The 24,019-nt window shown below is 38.4% G+C and overlaps 1 protein-coding gene across 2 annotated transcripts in view; it reads right to left on the reverse strand.

Moving 5' to 3' along the window:
* Positions 1 to 24,019, reverse strand: part of insyn2ab (inhibitory synaptic factor 2Ab) — a 41,352-nt gene that overhangs the window by 10,670 nt on the left and 6,663 nt on the right. The window contains exons 2-4 of one of the 2 annotated variants that reach the window (XR_013786753.1): positions 17,870 to 18,995; positions 4,357 to 4,428; positions 3,996 to 4,208 (exon numbers count right to left, since the gene is read on the reverse strand). Coding sequence is in view for 1 of the 2 variants with exons in the window: in XM_079458022.1 (XP_079314148.1) it covers positions 4,357 to 4,428; positions 17,870 to 18,990 (1,193 nt within the window). In the remaining variant the exon portion in view is untranslated. The remainder of the gene's footprint in view (positions 1 to 3,995; positions 4,209 to 4,356; positions 4,429 to 17,869; positions 18,996 to 24,019) is intronic. The other variant, XM_079458022.1, reaches the window with a different exon arrangement.

A 24,019-nucleotide genomic window follows, 5' to 3' on the forward strand; every position in this document is an offset into this window, starting at 1 on the left:
TGACAGTCTGTCCTCTGATTGTGTAAGAATCCTATCGTAGTTGTTATAGAGGATAGCTGTGGCGGAAGTATTTTAATACAGTATCTCTATATTTTATATGAGATGTATTTTTGACATACATCATTATTATTAGTCAACCTTTCTGTTTGTCAATAGGTTTTGTAATATCTACAAGATATTTTGAACAATGTTGGTAACAGAACAATAGCTATACCCATTGACTTCAAAACCAATGTAAGTGAATTGTTACCACCGCTGTTCGGCTACCAACATTCTTAAAATGATCTTCTTTTGTGTTCTGCAGAAGAAAGAAAGTCATACAGGTTTGAAAAGAGGGTGAGTAAAGGATGACTGAATTATCATTTTATCCCCTTTTTTAAATTCCCATTTCCTTTCAAACGGAATCATACAGGTTTAAATAAAAAATAAAATACTCTACCAATTATTACATGTTCGTGAAAGTGAAAACTTAAAATCGGAACTGTGTTTTACCTCTTTATAGCAGCTTTAGTCCTGTGGGCTTGTGTTCAGAGAGTGCTGACACACTGTTACAGTTCACATATATGTGTGTGTCATTTGACTTCCTCCCTGTGTAAATTGAATTGCATATTTTTTATTTCTTTTCTGACCCAGGTAAATGTATTCCAGGGCTGTCAGGTAGGCGGTGAAGTGCTGCATTTGTCTGATGATAGATGGCGTACGCTTACAGTACATGTCGCTGCTTTTGATTTCAATGTGTAAATAAATTGATGCAAAAATGCTTTAGAAGCAAAATGTTTGCATTTTGCTTCCGTATGCAAGCGTATTGCTGTAAAGAAAACAGTAATGAATACAGTTGCATGTGTGCATTTGGAGGCTCAATATTAGATTCCAGGGCCCCTTAAAGAAAATGGGCCTTCAGGTAATCAGAAGGGACCATAGCTGATTGAATTCAGAGGGTCCGAAATTACAAATGCTGCGATTTGTGTTATGTAGGTCTGCTGCATTTAACGTTTCACGTTGATGAGGAATCAATTATTTTTACTTTGTACCTTGTTCAATGATGTAAAAGGATCACTTATCATGTGGTGCGACCAATAATATCAAAAATGGCATTAAATCATATTTTATAATCAGTTGTATACGATTTTCAGGAAAAATATGTTTGTTAATTTTGTACATTTTTAAGCAACAACGAGCGGTTTTTCGACCTTAAAATAATATCTGTAAAAACAAGTATCCGCAGAATTTGAACGGCCAATACAATTTCTGTGAATTTTTACACTTACCCTGCCAAATTTCAAATTATTTCAAATAATAACTTTGTAAAAGTATAAAAATTATAAAAATAAATGCATTTTGCAAGCTATTGCCGACATCTCACAACTGACAAAGTAAGCCACATCCGCTTAACCCAATTAATATTTATGAGCTACAGTAAGCCATCACCTTGTCATGATGGTATAACCAGTCAGTCAATGCTTCCCCGTAAACTAGTTGCAGCACATCTTTTAATGAAACATATTGCTAAACAGCACTCAGCGTTTCTCATTTTCAGATACACTTTTATTGCTCTAATCAATGTGTGCTTTGTGTGCGCATGTAAGCCAACGTGAGAAAGAGAGAAACGCGAACAGCGTGGCCCTGCATTTGCTCTGTTGCAAACGAAAGCACTTAAGATAGTTTCAAAGTGCTGCCTTTAAAGTCAACAAGCTCTTTAACAGCAAAAGCATTTTGAAATTGTTGCTCTCAGAATAAAATAATTAACTGCGACACCAGTCATTTGGGAGGAATGCTTGTTTTCTGAGAATCATGCGTTGCTATAGCCAGACATTCCCTGCATTTATATACAAGCTGCCGATAAAGCACATGTTTTATAGAATTCAAGTTTTCAAAATTCTCATTGGTAGGCTAACAGCAAGGGTTTCGTCTTCAAAGCTTTACTGTAACGGACACAGATTTGAAAATATGATTGGATGATGTGGCTGTACAGGCATCTTTAAATATTTTCGGTGTATTTGCATTGTGCGTGACAAGTCAACAAAACAGCATTCAGTGGCAAAGCAGTGGCGGTTCTAGCCTAGATGGTGCCCTGGGTGAAGTCACCCTTTTGTGCCCCACATTGTAACATTGACACCTAGCTTGGTATCGCAGTCCAAATTCAAAATATTGACAAGGGTTTTTCAGAACGGTATTCTTCAGTCTGATTGGCTGGCATTCTGCTTGGCCTCTGTAATTTGATTGGCTGGAGTTGCGTAAACTCTGTCTTTCTCATTTGATTGGTCAACTTTTTGACATTGACGAGCGCTTGTCGCTGGTACCGCTGTTGCAGCTGCACCAAGTTACTATAGGGCAAAGAAATCACGTGAAAAGCTAGTAACATTATACTATGTTACCATTATATACTATACTACATTATACATTATACACTATAGTTACTTATATTGTTTCTTTACATCCCAACAGTGGGGCGGCACACATTGAGTAACATAGACAATTCCCCAAGTGTTAACATTAGCCATTAACTGGTTATTGTCATGATTCTGCCTGCTCGTCTTGATTTTCTGGTCTAGGGGCAGAATCATGACAGACCCACGTGTTCTATGTGGAGAGGATCATATTATGGTCAATCAGGACATAATATGCGTTCTCTCCTGTCTCGTCATTTGGCCCTGCCCCTCTCGTTTCTAGTATTGCTCTCCTCCTGTGTCGCATTACCCACACCTGCCCATCGTTATCCCCTTTGTTAGTCTCCCTATATAATACCCTCTTGTCTATTGTCTGGTGCTCGTTGGTTGTACAATATCCCTTGCTTGTACTCCTTACTGTGTCCTTGAAACCTTGTCAAGTAACGTATAGTCTAGTCTAGTCTAGTCTAGTCTAGTCTAGTCTAGTCTAGTCTAGTCTAGTCTAGTCTAGTCTAGTCTAGTCTAGTCTAGTCTAGTCTAGTCTAGTCTAGTCTAGTCTAGTCTAGTCTAGTCTAGTCTAGTCTAGTCTAGTCTAGTCTAGTCTAGTCTAGTCTAGTCTAGTCTAGTCTTAGTGTTTAATATTGAGTTCTTGTTGAGTGTTTAGTAATCCGTTTATCATATTTGTTATTGTGTACTGTTTTGTTACTCCCTCGTGGGTTTTTGTTTTGTTCCTGTTTTATTATTTATTAAAGTCTTGTTAACCCCTTCATCTCCTGTTGCCTGCGCTTGGGTTCGTTCTCTGTGATTCCTGACAGTTATCTCTGCATCAGATAACAGTTTTCACATCACATAACTATAAATATACACTTTAACAGTAATAAGGATTCCACTGGAATAATGACCGATTTGAAAAACAATTTATATTAAATTGTTTTAATATAATGTAATGTACTTTACCTTTGTCTTCTTCGTTAAAATTTACTGGAGTGGAGGACCGAGTTTTAAAGCGGAATGCTGCCACCCAGCGTACTGAATGAATTAATTTGAGAAATCGGAGATAGATTTGGGGCTTTGGAAAAAACATTTGTGGCTTGAGCCCCAAAAGGTTTTGTTGTTTGCAAATATGACTCATCAGCAGATCGTTTCAGAGGCCATATTGCTGTCACGTTTAAATAACTGTAATACAATTATATATTATTCCTCGTAAGGTGTAAAATAATATAGTAATTATTTCTAAGTTTGCTATGCGATAGTACCGGAAAGGGTCGAAGGGACCAGAACAAAAATATTCATTCCACACATTTCACAGTGGAATAACGGGCTATAGCATTGTTTCTTGGACAACCAATATGTAAACTTAGCATGTTTCCTGAATGTCTACGAACATATTAAGGTATTGTTTTTATTGAATTCAGTAAAATTATTACACAGAGCTCCTTTAAACTCATATCGAGATGAATATTATAGCTGCATACTTTGATTTACGTTTTTCCTCTTCTCTTTTCCTTATCTGAGGAGCCGGGTGCCTTTTTTCTCATAAATAATGTTTTTTTGTGTTGATTTAGAAGGTAAGAAGGCTCACCACCCGCTTAATTCGCCCCTCCTCACCCTTTTGAATGAGATGAGATGTGTTCAGCTTTCTGCAGTGCTGCAGACAGATCAGTAGGCCTATATGACATTGTGATTTTACCACGAGAGATATTCGAGCAGTTTGATTTTGAAGTGGTCTCGCGGTGTATTTGATGTCCTGGTGCTGATCGGATAAAGTTGAAGACACCACCCTGAGTGGCAGGCACACTCTCCGAGTCCCGATGAGTTTAACTGATGGCACAGTGACATGAAATGACTGGTTTTAGGGCAAATCAGCGTTAAAAAACTATCGCTACTGCCAACATAACCCATGCCTAACTCCGCCTCTGCCGACAAGTGTGTGAATTGATGTCTTTAGATACAGTCCAGACAGACTCACCTGTATATGATGCAGGCACTGTTTCGACATGTGTCACAGTTGGCTGTATCTTGCCCAGTTCGATATGACAATCTGTGGAGAAATAGTGAGATAAATGTAGTGTCCAGAAACAACAGAGAACTCATAGTTTACTATGAAAATAGGCAAACATGTATACAGTAGCTTTATTTTCAGATGCTTCACAAAGCACACTTTGCTATCTGAATAACCACTTTGTCCTGTTGAATTTTCTATATTAAATAGATCACTTTATTAGATGGTTTCATTGGACGCACATGCCTCGAAGTCAACCTCTCGGTCTGTGTTTGGGTATAATATAACAATTTATTTTCTATTGAATTTATATTATTATTTTATATGAAATGCATTCAATTTAATTAAAGCTAAAAACTCAACACTGAAAATTCTGATAGTGGTAGTCAGTGGGGGGCAAAATCGGTCTGGTTATAAGCATTCTTCCAAATATCTTTCTCTGTGATCATCAGAACAAATAAAATTATACAGATTTGGAACAACTCGAAGGTGAGTAAATGATGACAACATTTTCATTCATGGGTGAAGTATCCCTTTGCGAAGGTCTACAGAAAGTTAAGTATAGGCCACATAGCATTTGTTTATGTTGTTGCCGCTGAAACATTTTAAAGATAAGCCGCAGTTTTTAGATACCTGAAATATGCACACCTGCGATCACACCGTGACATCAGTTTAATTCTATATAAATAAGCCAGTTTGCTACAGTATTCATATGTTACGTGACAAGCCTACAGGATAATGAACTATTTTACTTAGTAAAGGAAATGTTATGATCATTATTATTAATAAATAGAATTAGCTTTTATTTTATTGCAACCTTCGCTTTGGTCAAAATCACCCCGTAACCATGTCAAAGTCACTATAATGCATGACGTCTCGCAGCTTATTGCTTTATTCTGTCCCGCGCCCATGATTCCAGCATTTTATTTCATGATTAAAGACACCGGCATTGATTTCCCTGTTTCTATCCACTGTTCAATTGTGGCCCTTGGGTTGCAGTGGAATTAATGTATGTACAAGGGAATGATGGATCATGCACCAGTTTTATTTTTGTGCTGATGTGACTTGGTGACACATGCCTCGCAATTCTCCAGAGACAATACCAGGGCCGTACCCAGTAGCCACGCAGTTATGCATTTTCATTAAAGCTTAATGAAGGCCTAATTGGATCACTTTATCCCTCTGAGCTCTCAAGTGTCAGGATGGTCATTGATATTCTGCGTTCAGTTCGATCTGACGTTGCTGAAGAGTTTACAGGGACAAAGGCAACCAAGAGGACTGAAAGAGAAGCCGCGTTTGCTGCAGCCATGAAGTCAGGCTGAACCCCATCTGTACTACTAAGCTTTTACTTTACACATTTATAGAAATAAATAAATGATACTTTTACCCCAGCTCGGGGCAACACATGTTAGGACAGGATGGAGCGGTAAAAAAAATTTAGAAATAGGAAATAAATGTGAACTGGATGAGATTGAACCCTTCATCACAAGCCCATGAGAAAAAACAATTCTCCTAAAGGTAATGGAGGGCTAGCACAACCAAACAATAGCAGGAGAATAGGGGACTACCTGAGGTCAAGGTGACATCAAGAATAGCCGCATGATGTGATCTGGATGTCCGTCAGATGTGCGTCTAAGTTGTTGTGTGTTTAGGAATCAGGTTGATCCTGCAGAACCCTGTTTAAATTCTATTATTTCTATTTTAATTGTTCTGGATGTTTTCTAGATTACTGTTGTTATACTATATTATAGCATTACTGTGATGCACTAGAGTAAACTAATAGTAACTAATTCAGATTATGCCACTACTTTGTACATAATATGTGTGTCATCATTTTATTTTCTGCGGGCCTCTGCAAAGACCTTTAGTGCGTATTTGACAGTAGCTTTTCTCAAAACAAACATTGAAATGCGTGTGACACATACTAGACTGCGTCCTATTCAAGTCTACACTGAACTCAGCGGCCAGCGAAGCACATTCCACATCATGTCTGAAAGGTTCATTACAATGAGGCAGTGGCATTTTTGCTTACTTTGAAGGGATAGTTCACGCAAAAATATAAATCTTTCATCTTTTACTCACCCTTGTGTCATTCCATACTTTGTGACTCTTTTCTTCAGAACACAAAAGAAGATATTTTAATGAATGCTGGTAATCAAACAAAATTGGCTCCTATTGACTTCCATTGTAAGGACACAAAACCAGGTCATACTGTATACACATTTTGAACAAAAGGGGGTGAATTAATGACAGAATCTTCATTTTTGTATGAACGTTCCCTTTAAAAGCTTCTATGTAGTTAGCTGGGATGGACATTGTGCACAATTTGTATGGACAGCTGTGACGCATGCCTCAGTGTTTTATATTTTTTTTATGAATAGTGTAAAAGTGTGTGTGCACGTCACTGAATTACACATGAGCGCTGCGCTTTGCCCCTGCAAGCTAGATCTTAGTCATTGCAGACCTCAGCTCTGTTGAAAGGCACGATGTGCCCTCTCACAGGAGGTGTGCCCTAAGAGTGCACGGAGGTGACACATAGCTACGTTCCTGGAATAATCTGTGAATATCTGACACCCGCAGCAGAGCCATGTCTCACATTACGCACCCTGTAATAACGTGCTAATGCGTATTTATTGCGTCAATACATGAGCTCAGTATGTCATTGAAATTCAGTGTATGCTATTAGGACATACCTGTGTTTCCACATACCAATGAAAATAAGACGTGACAAGGTCTGTGATATGCTTCAGGGATGCCAAGGATTGATAGATATATTCCAAAACATTTACTAAGATGCAAATTGATTATAGATAATTTACAGTAGCATAGTGATCACTAAAAGTAAAATACGTATATAGAAAACACTTTGCGCGACGTAAACAAGGCGCTGGTTCAATTAGATGTTATAAAAATGTTTGCTTGTTTTACAGGCAAAATTACACTTCTTTTGCAAGAATCCATACAATTTAACATTTCACAAACAATATGCATGACAAAATTTCAGGGGTTTGTTTAAATCCATAGCAAGCATCAGTAAAAAGCCTCATTGATTGTTACTTAATTGTGTTGTCAAGGCAAGGAAATGTGCGATAAAGGTTTAGGAATCCAAATAGCCCACAGCAAAAATCCCATTGTCTTTCAGTCACTGGCAATCTGTTGCCAGTCTGGATAGGCTGTGGAAGACACTGACACACTAATGAGCCAGTCATGATCATGATTAAAAAGCAGTTCAGGTGGTTGGATCTCCATTTGGATACATCACCGACTGTCCTTGGAAAGCAGTGCATGAAGAAAAGCCTGCCAGCATCAACTACAATGGTGAAATGAGCCCCAGCGAGAGGAACAAAACGTGTGAAAGTGCTCGTGGAGAAAGTGATGTATTGTTGTTAATTGGAGGGATCGGCAAAGCTGAAGCAACAAAAAATCTTTATTATCCTTTCGCAGATAAGTGGCTCCCTTAAAAACAACAAGAACAAAAAACTCATTAGAAAAATGTTTATAGACCACTTCAGTAAACGTAAGCAGTGCTGGTCCAGGATAACATCCTGCTTCAGTTTTTTAAACCCTACACAAACGTTTGTACAAAATACACAACAGATCATTTGAGTGGACTTCTGGACGAGAGTAGACATCTGCCAAAGGGGTCTATAGTTTGGTTGCATTACCCCCTTATCGTCGCACACTAGATAGTACCTCGTTTCTTTTAAAAACAACACAAGGGAAGAGAAAATACTCCCTACTTTTAAAGGGATACTTTACCCAAAAATGAAAATGTACTAATTTTCTCATTTACTCACCTTCGAGTTGTTCCAAATCTGTTTAAATATCTCTGTCGTGATGAACACAGCGAAAGATATTCGGAAGAATGCTTATAGCCAGAAAGATTTTGCCCCCCATTGACTACCATAGTAGTCCCAGAACTGTTTGCTGCCCTTCATTCTTCAAAATGTCTTCTTTTTGTGTTCAACAGAAAAAAACAATTATAAAGTCATCTTTCCTAATGGCCAAAATCTGTCTGGTTATAAGAATTCTCCAAATATATTTCTCTGTGTTCATCAGAACAAAGATATTTATACAGATTTGGAACAACTTGAAGGTGAGTAAATGATGACAGAATTTTTGGGCGAATATTTGGGTTCAACGTTTCACAGATATTGCTATAAACTGTGTTGTTTCTGGTGTAACAGCTTGCACAGTACAAACATCAAGTATGCTCTGAAGGAGTTGCCTGCATTATGTAAACAACAACAACATCAGACAATACTGTATACAAATTGTACTGTTTAAATACGATCAAAGAGTCTTGCAGATGTGCTAAATCCCGTCTGAATAAAAAGTAGCTTAACAGGGAGAGCGCGGGGCTTATAATGCAATCTCTGAGAGCGCACAAATTTATCAAATACATCTTTAATGCACTGTAAGTGGCTTTGGATAAAAAGTGCCTAAATGTGCTAAATGAAGAACAGTTAATGGCTCTGCTTCACGAGTCCATGCAGCTCAACTGGTAGAGAAGTGCTTTTAGTACAAAGCTTATGAGTTTGATTCCTAGACAACACAAACTGTAAATAAAACGTACACAGTTCATCCAAAATTAAACAAATCAGTTTTTTTACTCACCCTAAAATTGAATCAATTGCTTTGTTCTGATGAACACAGAGAAAGATATTAAGAAGAATGCTTGTATTCAAATAGTTCTTGGCCACCATTGAAGACCATAGTAGGTAATTTTCTTTGTTCTGTTGAACACAAAAGAAGATATTTGGAAGAATGTAGGACAGCAAACACCTCTGGGGCACACTTAACTAACTATTATAATTGGGTGAACTATCCCGTTAAGTTGGTTTGGATAAAGGCGCCTAACAAACGCATAAACACATATTGCACAGATGGTAGTGGGCTTTTTGTATATTGCAACCTGCTACTTGCCACTCTAAATTGACCAGCACACCACAACTCTATCACTGTCAAAAGCTGGCTGAACACCAGGTCTGTACTTCTAGTTTACCAAAGACATCTATGCCAGGCTCGTGAGGGCTTGGCATTTTAAGCTCTGCCCACCCCGGCTGTCAGCAGCATGCAGACGTTTTGTTTGCTTTAAAAGCTGTGCTCTCAGACAGGGAGGAACATCAAACCCCTGGCCGTGGTTAGTTTAACCCAGAGAGACCGGCTAAGCTTTCATGTGCCCACACTGAGCCACTTATCGTTTCTGAGCTCTGCTGTTCTGATGACACCTAGCATGTGGAAGCACAGCGCATGCATGGGCGTCCTGCCACTAATAATAGCCCATATACTCCTTGTGGAAGATGGGAGGTTCATACAAACAAAACAGACACACTTTCTCCTCTGGAAGATGAAAGGCCTGCTAATTGAGGCTGGTTTTGTGTTTGGAAAATATGGTCTGCTTTCCTCACTCCTGGCTCGGGATAAAAAAGAGCTCTGCCGCTCCTTATACTGTTGGTTAGGCTTTGGGGCCATTATCTTCTCAATGCAAGGCCTGAAGGACAGTGCTGAGAGACTGATGAAAACTCTTATACCAAAGCTCTGAAGTGGCCAATTAGACACACTTCAGGGAATATATATATACATATACTCACTCCATCTGCTGCTAGTGAGATGTCTACTAAACAAAATGGACAATGTCCATTTGATTAGGCTGTTAAGTGGGCCAAATACCTAGTTTTTTTTATACATGTTAAGTTTAGAGTTTAAAAATAAAGGCATTGTAAAATATTTCTGCCTTAAAGGAATCGTTCACCCAAAAATATAAATTCTGTCATCATTTACTCACCCTCAAGTTGTTCCAAACCTGTATGACTTTGGTTGTTTTGTCGAACACAAAGAAAGATATTCGGAAAATGTTAGTAACCAAACAGTTCTGGGAAACTATTGACTACTATAGCAAGACAATTAAACTACTATGATAGTCAATGGTGTCCAGTGGTTTCCCATATTCTTCAGATTATCTTATTTTGTGTTCATCACAACAGATGCATTTATACAGGTTTAGAACAACTTGAGGGTAAGTAAATGCTGACAGAACTTAAATTTTTGGGTGAACTATCCCTTTAAAGCCCCAGTGAAATCAATATGGAAGTTTTTTTTTCCTCTTATTAAAAATACGTTAACCTTAAGGATATGCACCTACTTGTGACAAAATTCCCATTTAAAAGATACACGCATTCAAAACTGACAGTCTGGCACGAGCGCTCCAAAAAATATAAATACCATGACATCAAGCTACACTTCAGCCTCTCATCAAAGTTCTGGTCCAATCAAATCCGCTTTAGAATCGCCCCCTTTCCGTGAATGCTGTGGAAGAGGCGCCTCATACAGTATCAGCCACTTGTTGCATATTTATTATGTCCTACGTAGTGATTGATGCATAATGCACTAGATGGGAGATAAGGGATGATCCAGACAGTGTAAACATTAACATTAAAGTCTTAATTTCAGGTTAGTGTCCTCCGGTTCCGAGACATGATAGCACAGAGCTGATCGTCTGATCGGCTGATCGGAGCTGGTTAATGTGGCTCAGGAAAGGGAAGTTTGGGGTCCCCTGCTGGAGCTGCTCCCCCCGTGACCCAATACCGGATAAGCGGATGAAGATGATGATGATGATGATGATGACCACTGTGGCTATCACGCTGTTAAATGGGCTGACTGTGCAGGGGACGAAATACTATAAGTTTCAATATTTTAAAATAGGCGGGGCCACTCTTTATGTCTCGTGCTCTCTGCATTTTTATAATGCTGCGTGTTCCAAGGCGTTTCACTGGGACTTTAAGTTACAATCAAATTGACTTTACAAGTCATTTCAATTTACAATTACATTTTGTTTAAATGTTCTTCAATGTACTTCAACTCATCAAAATAATTTAACAATTTCCTCTTATGTTTACTTAAGTTAAATCAACTTACCAAATTTAAAATAGTAACCTGAACCGACTTGTAAAGTCAATTTGAGTGTAAAATGTACAGTGTGCAAACACAATATGGGTCCCATATAAACATCTATAAATATGTGGCTATTAATGAAATCAAATAACCAAGCGACACTGTTCTGTACTACACACAGAGTATACAATTTAGTGGAGTGTGGAGCTATTGATGTACTGTATGGATTTGAAGTGAGGAGTCTGGCAATAAAAAGATACTGTCAACCGGACAACAAACAGAGCGAAGCAAACCTCAGTGCTGGTATAGTAAACATCAGCATTCTTGTCCAATCCGATTAGGGGACTGGACCTAAGTATAATACAATCAATAAAATAAATATCAGACTGGGTTCCAACAAAGCAGTGTCAGTGCTAAGTAGTCTTTCATAAAAGGGATAAAAAGTACAGAATTTAGCAGAGGCCTGTATTTTCACTCTTTTACACTTAAAATGTGAAGAATATCTTTTGCTATTAGGAGCAGAGCATGGGCAAATTAATGTGTTTTTAGACTTTACATTAATTCTGTAAATCTGTACTACTGCAATTTTATACAAGGCTGGAAATTGGGAGAAAGCGGGGGAGTCCGGGGAGTGAATTTACAAGAGAGGATGTTATGTTCTACATAAGTTTACAACATAGGATTTCCATCTTTATGCATGAAATAGCATCTTAACGCTATGCAATTACATACATAAATACAGTGGGATTTTCTGAAAAGTCTGTCCCCTATTTCTAGCACTGCATCTCATCCAGTATAAAATCATAATATTCTCACAGTACAGCTGGTGAATAAAACACAGAACAACACAATTATTTCAAATGAAATCCAAATCTAAAATCAATTCGTCTAAGTACTTTTTCAGCCAGTTAAGCGTAACGTAACGTAAAGTAACTCACATTTATTAAATAATACTCCATCTAAATCCTTCTCTTAAATTCTGTGCTTATTTAGACTATCTGGATATACAGTTACAATGTACTACTCCATTATTTGAAGAATTACTTATGCTTAAATGTATAACATCTTTGTTTTAAAAGCGGGGAGGAAAAACCTCAATGAAAGTTTTTAATGAAAATAATGGAAACACTTAATTCAAATACAGTACTATACTGTCAGTGATTTTAATTTGTCTAAACTGGATTTATTGATGGTTTCAAAGGAACCACATTTTAACAAAGATCCATAAAAGGAAGGAAGGAGCCGGGAACCGGCAACCATAAAACAGACTTTTAATATGATAAACAAACCGAAAGTAAAATGTCAGCAGCTCTCTAACGGTCGACTATCGGCCACACAAACACAGAACATAAAGTCCAGGCCTGGTCCTCTCTCGTCGCATCGTCATAAAAAATGTCTGGTCCGATTCCCCGACACACTGTCGCTCGGTCCTCAGCCAGCCGAGAAGCTCCTCCTCGTGGTGCTATGCGATGGTACTGTACGCTCGGTGGACGGCTCAATCCTCCTCCGTTCCCTGCTCCTTCCCTTCACAGTGAACGGCAGCAGGCTCCGGCCCACGGCGACGACTCCTCTGCTCTCTCTCGGACGGCAGTCACCCCACCTCGACCCAGGAGCACGGCCCGTCCCATCCGATGCTGCTCCCCAGCACCCAGCCCTTGTCCGAGCTGCCCGGACTCCCCCTCAGCGAGGGCTCTCCAACAGCATGTCCCTGTTTTCTCCCCGGTTTCGGCACCAATGTAAAAAATATCCATAAGCTCCCTCATGGTCGACTGCCGGCCACACAAGCACAGAACATAAAGTCCAGGCCTGGTCCTCTCTCGTACCTTCCTGTCGCTCGTCCTTTCATGCTCCCAGAGCTCCTACGTGAAAGATGCGAGACCGGTGCAACGCGCAACTGACACTCATTATCAATCGCGTCACCGGCCTCGACTGTTCCCTCACGGTAACATATATAAATGTTACTGTGCATGCATGTTTTTGTGGTCTAAACGTAACTTCCGCTACACATCCGCAAAGAATAGAGTCCCTGTGGATTATTTATGATAACAAGCTAAATAAATAACAGGTAAATTACATTAGTTAGCAAGTTTAAAGTGTCCAGCCAGTATTATTTTGGGTTATCAGTAGAAGAACCGTAACTTGGCTAAACTTAAATGCGACAAAGTTACAAGACCCATTAAATAAATTGTTTATTTAATTAAATTAAAATACAAAAAAATCTACAAATTGTTTATTTACTCAAATTATTATACGATAAAATATTAACATAAGTATGATTATTAACACAAACACAGACCGAAAGGGCCAGGTGCGTGCGTCCGATGAATCTGCCCCAAAATAACATTTAACTTTTTACTGAAAATTTCAGTAAAGTTGTTAAACAAAGAGGAAAGCAACTCCCAACTGTTCTTTTGGGCTGTTCTTTTACCAGGGATTACTAATCTCTAATTATCTCCAGAACCCCTTGTATCGACCATTACTAAATAAACTGTCACGTCCAGACAACACCGGAGCAAAGCACTTCCAAACCTCACAGCATTATACATTATTATACATGAGGAGCACTGATTGTATCGAGTTCTTCCTCTCATTGCGTATGCTGTCAGAGGGGAAGTGAGGTTGGCTCTACGCCTGTGGAAAGCATCAGGTACTGTGAATGCAGGATGACATCTGACATTGAAGTGTCCCCGCGTCGCCGTGCAAGTGGCTTTTAACAGGCTCTGAAGCGTGTTTTCACCTCATTTGCTTCCCAGGTTCCATTTTCAACAGTCACTGCAACCAATAACCCTGATTTTTGTCACCCGTGATAGATACGGTTGTTATGCAGTAAATGGGCATTTATGATGTACACGGTGCCAGTTTTAAAGCTGTGTGGTACTGACAACATAAATGTAGTGAAATTAAAACATTCAATCCGCTGAAATAGAAAAGATTCCCTAGTGAACCTGCCTTTTTTCATAAATCAGGTATGATGGATAATTTTAGAAAGGGTTTTTGTCTATCCGTGACCTTGTCTGATAAATGAATAGTAATACAATAGAACTCTGTTAGCTTTTCTTACAAGTGCAGGGAAATGGCTATACCAATGGATTGCTTAATTACACAAATGTTTTGGACCACCCAACTTATTAATAACTCCTGACCCAATAAAGAAATATTCCGATTTATATATGGGTGAAACAAATGTGTTAGGAAAAACTGAAAGCAGCTTTTTATATTAATTTCAAACATTAAGTTGAAAACTTATGAAAGTCTTATCGGGATAGTTCACCCAGAAATGAAAATTCTGTCATCATTTACTCACCCTCTTGTAATTTCAGAACTATAGGAATTTATTTCTTCCGCAGATCACAAAATAAGATACTTTAAGGAATGTTGGTAACCGAACAACTGTTGCACCCATTGACTTCTATTGTACGAACATAAAACCAATGCATGTCAATGGGTACCGCCCCTTTTTTGGTTATGCTTCAAAATATCTTCTTTTGTGGGTGAGTAAATGATGCCAGAATTTTCATCTTTGGGTAAACATTTTTGTAAATGTTGAATAATTTAGTATGTAAAAGTGGAATATTTTTGTAGATGTGGTCCTCGAAACTGTCATACTAATTTTGTTGGAACATATTTCTTGGAAAAGAGAGTTGCAGTAATCCAAGCGTGATGTAACAAAAGCATGGATGGCCAGCATTTTTTCCGACAAAAATGGTTTAATCTTGGCCAGCAAGCGTAGCTGAAGTATGCTAGAACCTGTTTCTCAAATTTTAGTTTGCTACCGAGTAAAATCGAGGACATTTTTAACGCAGGATGTAGAGAAATCAGAAAGACTACTGGTAAAGATATTACCAGTACTACAATTATCATTGGGACTAAAGATAATAAACTCAGTTTTACTTTCATTTAAGAAGAGAACATTTTGGGAAAGCCTAGTTTTAACCCCCTCTAAACTGACAAAAAGAGATATCAGAGCAGTATTGTCATTACGTTTCAACGGTATGTATATCTGTGTGTCATCTGCATAACAGTGGAATAACCCCATGATTACTAAAGATAGAACCTAATGGGGACATATAGAGTGAGAAGAGAGCAGATGCAAGAATGGATCTCTGATGCACAGGATAAGTGCGCTTCAGATGGGGAGACATTACCCAATTGGACAGAAAATCGTCTATGACCGTAACCATTTAAGGACATTCCCCAGCAATCCCACACAGTGTTTTAATCTGGACTGGTGAACATTATGATCAACTGTATCAAATGCAGAGGAAAGATGTCATTCATAACACGTAACACATACAGTGTGCATAGATTTAAAACCAGATTGAAATTTTTCATCGATACCATTGTCACTAAGAAAGGTCTGAGGTTGGTTGAACATAAAAGGTAAAATGGAAATTGTCCGGAAATTGTTAAAACTTGAAGCATTAAGTTAAGGCTTGTAGCCCATTTTAACTCCTCACAGACAGTGCCTGTAATAAGACTTTTATTTAGAAACGACAACAGACCAGTACCAATTGAATTAAAAAATTAATTCATTAATTTGTTTTGACTAAAAGTAAAAAGCAGTGCTGTGCCCTCCATATTGGATCCGATGGGAATGGCGCAGCAATCTTATGTGAGTAAAAAATATTTGTACTATGCGTCAATATTGCTTTGTGAGAGATCGCTTGACATGCCCTGATAATAGCCCTATTCGCACGTGGTTAGTATTACCTGGGGACCTCCAGTCAACAGAGGTTGTCTGTGATCTTAATCCCGTGAGAATCGGCCATGTCTGGAATTTGTAAAGTAAAACATTCCCCCACATATTACCTACCATATATTTACGAACACCAAGGTCCTGTGATAATATTAGTCCCGTGTGAATCGACATCTCTGTGTTTTGGTTGGCTCGTATATAATTTTTCAAGGTTTTATCCACCGTTTGCAAATAATGGAGGCTGTTTTGAAGTGTTTGGATGCTGTTTTGATATTATTTCGGGTTCTGTCGTTTTGGCTGGGAGTCTCCCGTCTGTTTACTTGTGACATTAAAGACCAGTGATCGGTCATATATCATTCCATACAACACCATACAACTATAGGCTATACAAACTATCAGCAAAGCCTTGCCATCACATCCTGGAAATACCTACATACCTACTGTAAAATATTTTCATAGTCCATGTCCACTGTATAATATTTTTCTAATATTGCATTCTGTATTTATTCACTGTATATCCTGCGATTGCTAGTTGCACTTCTGGTTAGACCTAAACTACATTTCGTTACACTGTACTTGTATATGTGTAATGACAATAAAGTTGAATCTAATCTAAAATAAATCAGTAGATTTGAGTAAAATCACAGGCTTCATGTATCCCGTGCGAATGCGCTACATGAAATACAGATGTGGGGAGGTAATTTCTAAATCACAAGAGGTCCCCAGATAATACGAATCCCGTGCGAATAGGGGTAATGTGTAACCTAACGTTATGTGTCTAACCAGATTCACAGAAGGCTCTAACTAGGTTTACTACGCAACTGTTATCCAATCATAGCAGTGGCCGTTTACTTCCAAGTCTTTAATGTGGCACGACCATTAGCATCGAGCATTTGTCGAGCCGGCCTTAAAAAATAGTAGAAAATAGCATATTACTTATTGAGTTTTATGTTTCTGACTGTAAAAACCATGCGAACGTCGTAAGTAGACCTCGTACATCAGTATAAAACCATAAACAAGGCCAGTTCATGACACCTTTAAATTGTTAATTATGATGAAGGCTGATTTAAATCGAAAATTGTGTTTTGTGTCAGTCAGTTGGTTTCAGTTGTCAACTTTATTTAGTTATTTTGTCATTTTGCATGTTAAAAATGTATACAATGTATTAACCACAACACCAAAAATTGCAAATTTTATGTTACTTTCTTACATTTTTGCTGTTTTATGAATTGCTGCTTCATCCCAATTTAGAGGCTGCATCCTTCGTAATCTGCATTCTATATGTTGGCTGTCCCCAGATTCATCTGTAAGGGCTGGATAAACGTGTATATTGTATAAATGGGTCCTTTTACTCTTTTTTCTTTTATATATATATATATATATATATATATATATATATATATATATATATATATATATATATATATATATATATATGGTGTTTTGCATTAAAATTACTGCTGCAATACTGTGTTTGTTGCATTTTACTTATTTATAAGGTTGGTTAATATGATATACTGTTGGGTAATGTAGACTACAGCAATGTGTTATATACTCTAAAGTAAAATTCAAAAATGTCTTTTAAAAACTTGTGAACTTCCATAGGATAGACTGCCTATTTTGATTTGACCTTTATGGACTTTAAGTCCCTGTTCTTTGTAGATGCTTTTAAAGTTTTCGAAGGAGGATCCAACCTTCAAATTGGCACGCGGCTTTGTATGTATTGTTTTCCTGAGCAATAATAACAATGGAAATGTTTCCAATACCTTATATTCAGTAGTTCCATAAATACATGTAATGCTATATGTATTAGCATTGTTTTCTTTATTACACAACATCGGATAAATACAGCAGATGAACAGTAAATATTTTATATAGACCATGCCTTACCCCTCTCGCTGTGCTTCTCCTCTTTCCAGCTCCTGTATGACTCCCAACAGCACTTTGATGGTTTCTTGACTGGAACTGATCACAGTCTCCATGGCTTGGAGCCTGGCTTTCACATTCCCATCCGCTCCGGGGAGAGCAATCAACTGCCCCCCTGAGCCCTGCTGGGAAGTTGCAGTACCCAAGTTCTGAGTACTGTGACAGTGAGCCTGCATGTGGGCCTGGGAAGCACAGCTGGCAGAATGAGACAAAGCTGCCTGAGACTGCGCTTGCAAGCCGTTCAGCTGCGGAGCATCTTTTTTTCGTTTGCAGCTTCCCGAGGGACTCTCCAGGCATTCCACTTGTGTCAAAGACGTCCACGCAATAGGGCCGGAAATTTTTGAACAGTCACCTCTGACCTGCAGAGGTGGATCTGCCGTAGAGGAGGCATTCTTGGCACAGTTGGACTGCTGGCCCGCCTCTACCTCTCTCCCACTGGATAATCCTTTGTGCTTGGACCCACTCCCTGGGATGCCAACCCCAGTCCTCGCGTCCGACTGATCCAAAACTGTGTCCTTATCTCCACCCTGACATGCCGGATTAGGGCAGAGCTTTCCATCCGAGCAGTCCGGCTCGACGCATAAGTCCGTACTGCACTGTGGCGTATTGTGGAGCAGCACTCTGGTCTGCTGCACCCTGCCGTCGCACCCAGCCTGCTCCCCACCACCCTTTATGCCACCCAGAAATCCGTTATTCTGATCCGGGTAGTTTTCCACCAAAGCGGTGTGTTTGATGACGTTACCCTTTTTCCGTTCGAAGGGAAAAGTCTGATAGCGTGTCTTCAAGTCGGGAGAGGTTTGCACACCTGTGCTTTTGGTGACGTTTGGGATGGACCTGCGTGCGGGCATGGTCATGTACCGTCTGTGGATTACTTTGCAGGAAACCGAACGATCCCGTGCACCTCGATGGGCGGCCTCATTCTGAGCATCGCAGATGTCTTTGAAACGTACTTGAAGGGCTTTGTTCCGCTTGCGTACTGTGTCTGTGTTGCGACCGCCACTATCTCCTGCCAGCGAAGGACCACCGGACTCCGAGTCGGACTCTGAGCTTGACAGAGTGCACCGACCTGCCTCCTTACTGACCATAACTCCTGTCAGAGAGAGAGAGAGAGAGAGAGAGAGAGAGACAGAGAGAGAGAGAGCTTACTCTTAAGAAAATGGCAGTGATTGCACCTCAAACACAGATGGCCTAGTTTTGTCATTTCCCCAGAGCACAACATCCTGGCAGTTAAAGCTTGTTTTGTTTTGTATGCGTGTGTGTTTTGTTTAGCGGTGTAAGTCACAGCTGACACAGAACGACCTGCATTCAAGCTCTCCCATTACAGCCAGGCTGCATCTTTCTAATGAGGCTGCCAGTACAGGGGAGATGGAGGCTGAAGCACAGACTGGAACAGGCCTATTGAATAGTTAGATACAGTGTGACGTCCAACTCAATGCTCCATGGCAAGTACTAACCTGATCGTAAATATTTTACAAGTTGGTGGTTTTGTGCGAATTTCTACAGTGTGTCTGTCAGTAAAAAGGTGCAAAAAGCTATTTAAGTTTTGGGGACAAAAGTACAACTGTTTTAGCTACAAAGTTGCCTTCCATAAATCTGTCATAGAAATAATAACAACACAGTGACATTCATGCCAATTGGTCATAGTAAAATAGTCACAAATGCCTGTGAGATTGTGTTGCAAATACACAAACATTAAAACCAAGTAAACAGAAATGAAGGTCCAGTGTATTAAATTTAGTAGCATCTGACGATGGGGTTGCGAATTGCAACCAATGGCTCACTCCACCACCCCTCCCTTTCGAAGCACAACTGTGGCTGACACAGAAATAAGATGTCGCCACGCTGAAGAAGATGACGTAAAAACGAATCACGCTCTGTAGAGCAGTTTCACCGTTGAAGGCTACTATAGAAACAACATGTAGAGTAATAAAACATAACACTTAATTATATAATTGTCTTTATACACCTCTGAAGCTATCGTTATGTATATTATATTGCATTTCTCCAAAACAATTACACACTAGACCTTTAAATCTCAAATTCAAAATTTAAGATCACAAGAATCAAAGTTTGATTTCCACCATTGATTTCACTATGATTTAAATTTTAGAGATGGCTTTTTTAGTCAATATTAAAGATATCAAGGATATTTTTTTTCACATAATGTTTGGCAGTAAGTAGAATGATTTTATTTTTTAAATCACGATTACCTGCGTCACAATAAAAAAATATTGGCATTTAGAGAAATTATGTTGAATATACAGTATCTGCTCCAGAAAATTAGATTTCCCCTTGCCTGTGTAAAACTCCCAGGTTTCTAAGGTGTCGTGGGTGGTGCCAGGGCACTGCTATCCTTGATATACGTCTCTAGATATGGCTCAGGTTCCTCTAACATTTCTAAAAGAAGTCTAATGTAGTTCTGCCTGTTTTATCATCCACCAAGAGAAAATCGCAAGTTAAATTGCTTAGAAAACTAGCACATCTTTCAAAGCAAGCTGCACAATGTCATGTCTATGGGACGTCATGAGGTGAGATAATCCTACACCCTACAGTAAATAGTAACAGTGATATTAGTCATAGAAATTGCTACTAAATCACAGATCACAAAATGCTAATATTTGCAGGTGCTGAAATTCCCCCTCCACACTTTGTAACCAGCAATATGATGCAAGATAAAGGTTTCGACGTGTAGACACATAGTGCCACATAGTATTATTTAGCATCATATTAATTTTACTCAGCTTGGCTCTATCGTTTATCATTAGTCATTGCAATATCTGGCAGACGCAGAAGAATGCCAGCAGACACCTCGTCATCCGTCAGATGGCTGCGGTGTGTTTCTTCCGTGCAGGTTTCACTCCTTGAGCTTATCGGTGGTAGACAGTGTCGACAGTGAGAAGTCTCATCATCCCTGAGTCATTGAACTGGTCCTCTAACGATTCAATCAACTCGTTTTTGCATCTCAGAATAATGAACCCAGCGCCCGGACAGTTTCTGAAGCAAATGTGACAGGTACTTTCAGGAGTACACCAAATATCATTGCACTGTGTACTTTGTGCGTTTTTCAGATAAATGCTTGTTATACATTTACAATCACCTGTGTCAAAACTATTGTATTTCACATGCCAAAAATCTCAGGATCCTAAACAGCATCTGCAGTCCCTCCAATCTCTGATTTACAGCACCATCTGTCCTTAAACAGATGGCGATGGCTGATTGATTCATTGATTCTGTAATTTAATTAAATCCACATGGTAGTGGCTCACCTGCGTGTCATGTAAATGCCAACTGAACTGCAACTATGATTAGGATTAAAAAAAATGTTGGGCATTCGTGAATAGTCGCTGTAGTATTCAGGGAATTGTTTGTGAAACGTCTTGGGGATGCTTTTAAAGGCACATTAAAACTCATAAAGAAACGGCTCACTTGAAATGATAATTCCCTTCAAACCGGTATTCTGTTAACATAAGAGGAGAATTTTCAAGCAGATTCACGCATGCAATGATACTTCAGTGTCCATGTCTGTCTGACTGTCTGAAGAACCGTAAAAGGGCTATACTTAGTGGCTATATTTCCTTTCCTGACCTGCTGTATATTCAGTCTTCTAAAGCCATACATTGGTTAGTTTGAAGGTTACACTGAAATGTATGTCATTATTCACTAAAAACCATGAACGTAAAGTGCAGCTCTCTTCACAATATAAATGTTATCACTTAGTTTATGCTTTTAAAATAATTGTATGTGTTCGTGGAGCTTTATATGGTCCCTATTCGAAATATCTTTTGAAAAATTGTTGGGTAAAAATTCTATTTTTATTTTCCACAAAAAATAGTTATGACGTTAACTAAACATAAGTGGGAAATCATAATAGAGTTTAGTATTTATTATTATTATAATTTTGGAGTGTACTATTCCTTAAAGTAGAAACTGATTGAGATATTAAAGGAATAATTTTAATTCTGTCATCATTTACTCTTTACTCTTGTCATTTTAAACCTGATTTCTTTATGTTCGCAGAGCACAAAATTAGATATTTTGAAGAAAGTTGGTAACTGAACAATGGCGATACCTTTTCACTTCTATTATATGAACACAAAACCAACACAAGTGAATGGGTAACGCAGGGGTTCGGTTACCAACATTCTTCAAAATGTCTTCTTTTTCTGCAAAAGAAAGAAAGTCGTGCATGTTTGAAAGGACAAGAGGGTGAGGAAATTTTGACAGAATTTTTATTTTTTAATAAACACTATCAGAGACTGCAGCAGTATATCCATATTTTAATAGTGTTCATTTATGTCATAAATTGCTGTCATCATCATAAATAATATACAGTCAAGATTTTTCACCCATAGGGCACTCACCATAAATACCTTAACATTATGCTGATGAAACAGAGACTGCATTTTATTATAGTTTTTTTCCATTCTCTCTCTCTCTCTCTCTCTCTCTCTCTCTCTCAAGCCATACACACAGAGGTTCCCCTTTAACCCTGACAATTTGGCCACGTCACCCCAGGATTATGAGTAATGCATTGAATCTAAAATTGCAAAAGTAATCCTCTTAATTCTCCTCATGCACTTTAGCTGGATGTTGGTTCAAACGGGCCTGCTGGTCCTACTGAAAACGGCTGGTGAAAAGAAAATACTTAAAACAGCTGTGTCATTTCTAGCTATGTGTTTATTTAATGATTTAACACACAATACTTTTCCGTCTTTTCTTGAAATGGATAGATCTCACAGCCGAAGGCATTTATAGAGAATGTAGATTCCAATGCTCTTCCTTTGGAAAAGGAGAAAAGTTTCAAACAATCATTAAAACAGGATTCATACACTAAAATACATACTGTTTATAATCATATACTCAGATATTATTACGCTTTGTTTCAAACCTCAGTTTGTGCGTAAAACCTATCAACTTGGACCACAAACTGAAATACAATTTCGAAAGAGACCTTTGATATGGAGGTCAGTTACACCAGGTACTTCGTATCAAAAATCTATTTTTATCTTTTGGAGGATAATAAGATTGCCTGTGGATGTGCGAGCTGATTGGACTTTTACACCGAAGTGATGTAATTAGTATCCCTTTTACATTACATGGATTTAACGGCACAGGCCGGTTTTATTGTTCTGCGTGTGTCAGGAGCTTAGTTTTATGATATCGTTCTCAGCTGTTAACCTAGAAGTATTATTCATGTTTTGTAATGCAAATGAAGCATGATGTATGAACGACACACTGTAATGTTTAGCAGTGGTGCTAATGTTTAGAAATACAATGAAGCAATTGCCTATAAACAATAATATGCCTCATGTATTTTATAAACCGTAAAGGCTTAGACGTAGAGTTTGTAGGCTTGAAACAATAAAACAATATAAACAATCATATTTTAGGCAGGCAGAGGGAATGCAGAATATCTCTACTGCAATCGATGGTTTGCTGTTAATGTATGTATGTGTTTGGGGAATGTGCAATGCGAGCCCATATTGACTGCTCCAATCACAATAGAAATTATTTTGTGAAATGTGCCTGTAGCTTAAAGATATACACTGTTCAGTTACTAACTAAATAATACAGGATTTTGTATTAAAATACTCAACAAGTTAATAAAACATGGTTTGTTAAAGCAATTATTTTGAATAGTATCTACCTGGCATTTTACTGTACATTATTTTCAATCAAAACTCATTTATTTTGCCATTTTATAATTAAAATTGTTTTACTGTTTCAATTTTCAATGAAAAATGCTTTGTACTTCTTTTCTAATTGTTTAAGAAAAAAAGCAGCATAAAGTTAATTTAAGAGATTAATAAGAACTTGTGAATTGGAGCAGTAACTACTTCGGTACATCCTCAAGATGCTTTTGCCATAGATAAAACCGATTGTCTGTTAATTTAATGCTGAGGTCTTGAGGCCTCCCTGTCTGTTGCTCTTTTGATAACACACTAAACTGACATTCCTTACGTCGCTTTGAAGAAAGGTTGATCACTTTGTACTGCAATATTGTTCAAAATGTCACAGACGTCACAATTTGATGTATTTTTAGTGACACATGACAATTAATTAGCATTACAGCTCATCGAAAAAATAAAGGTTGACCTTTTTTTATTGGTTTGT

This window comes from Barbatula barbatula (genome assembly GCF_947034865.1).
Source record: "Barbatula barbatula genome assembly, chromosome: 6".
NCBI classification, from domain to species: domain Eukaryota; kingdom Metazoa; phylum Chordata; class Actinopteri; order Cypriniformes; family Nemacheilidae; genus Barbatula; species Barbatula barbatula.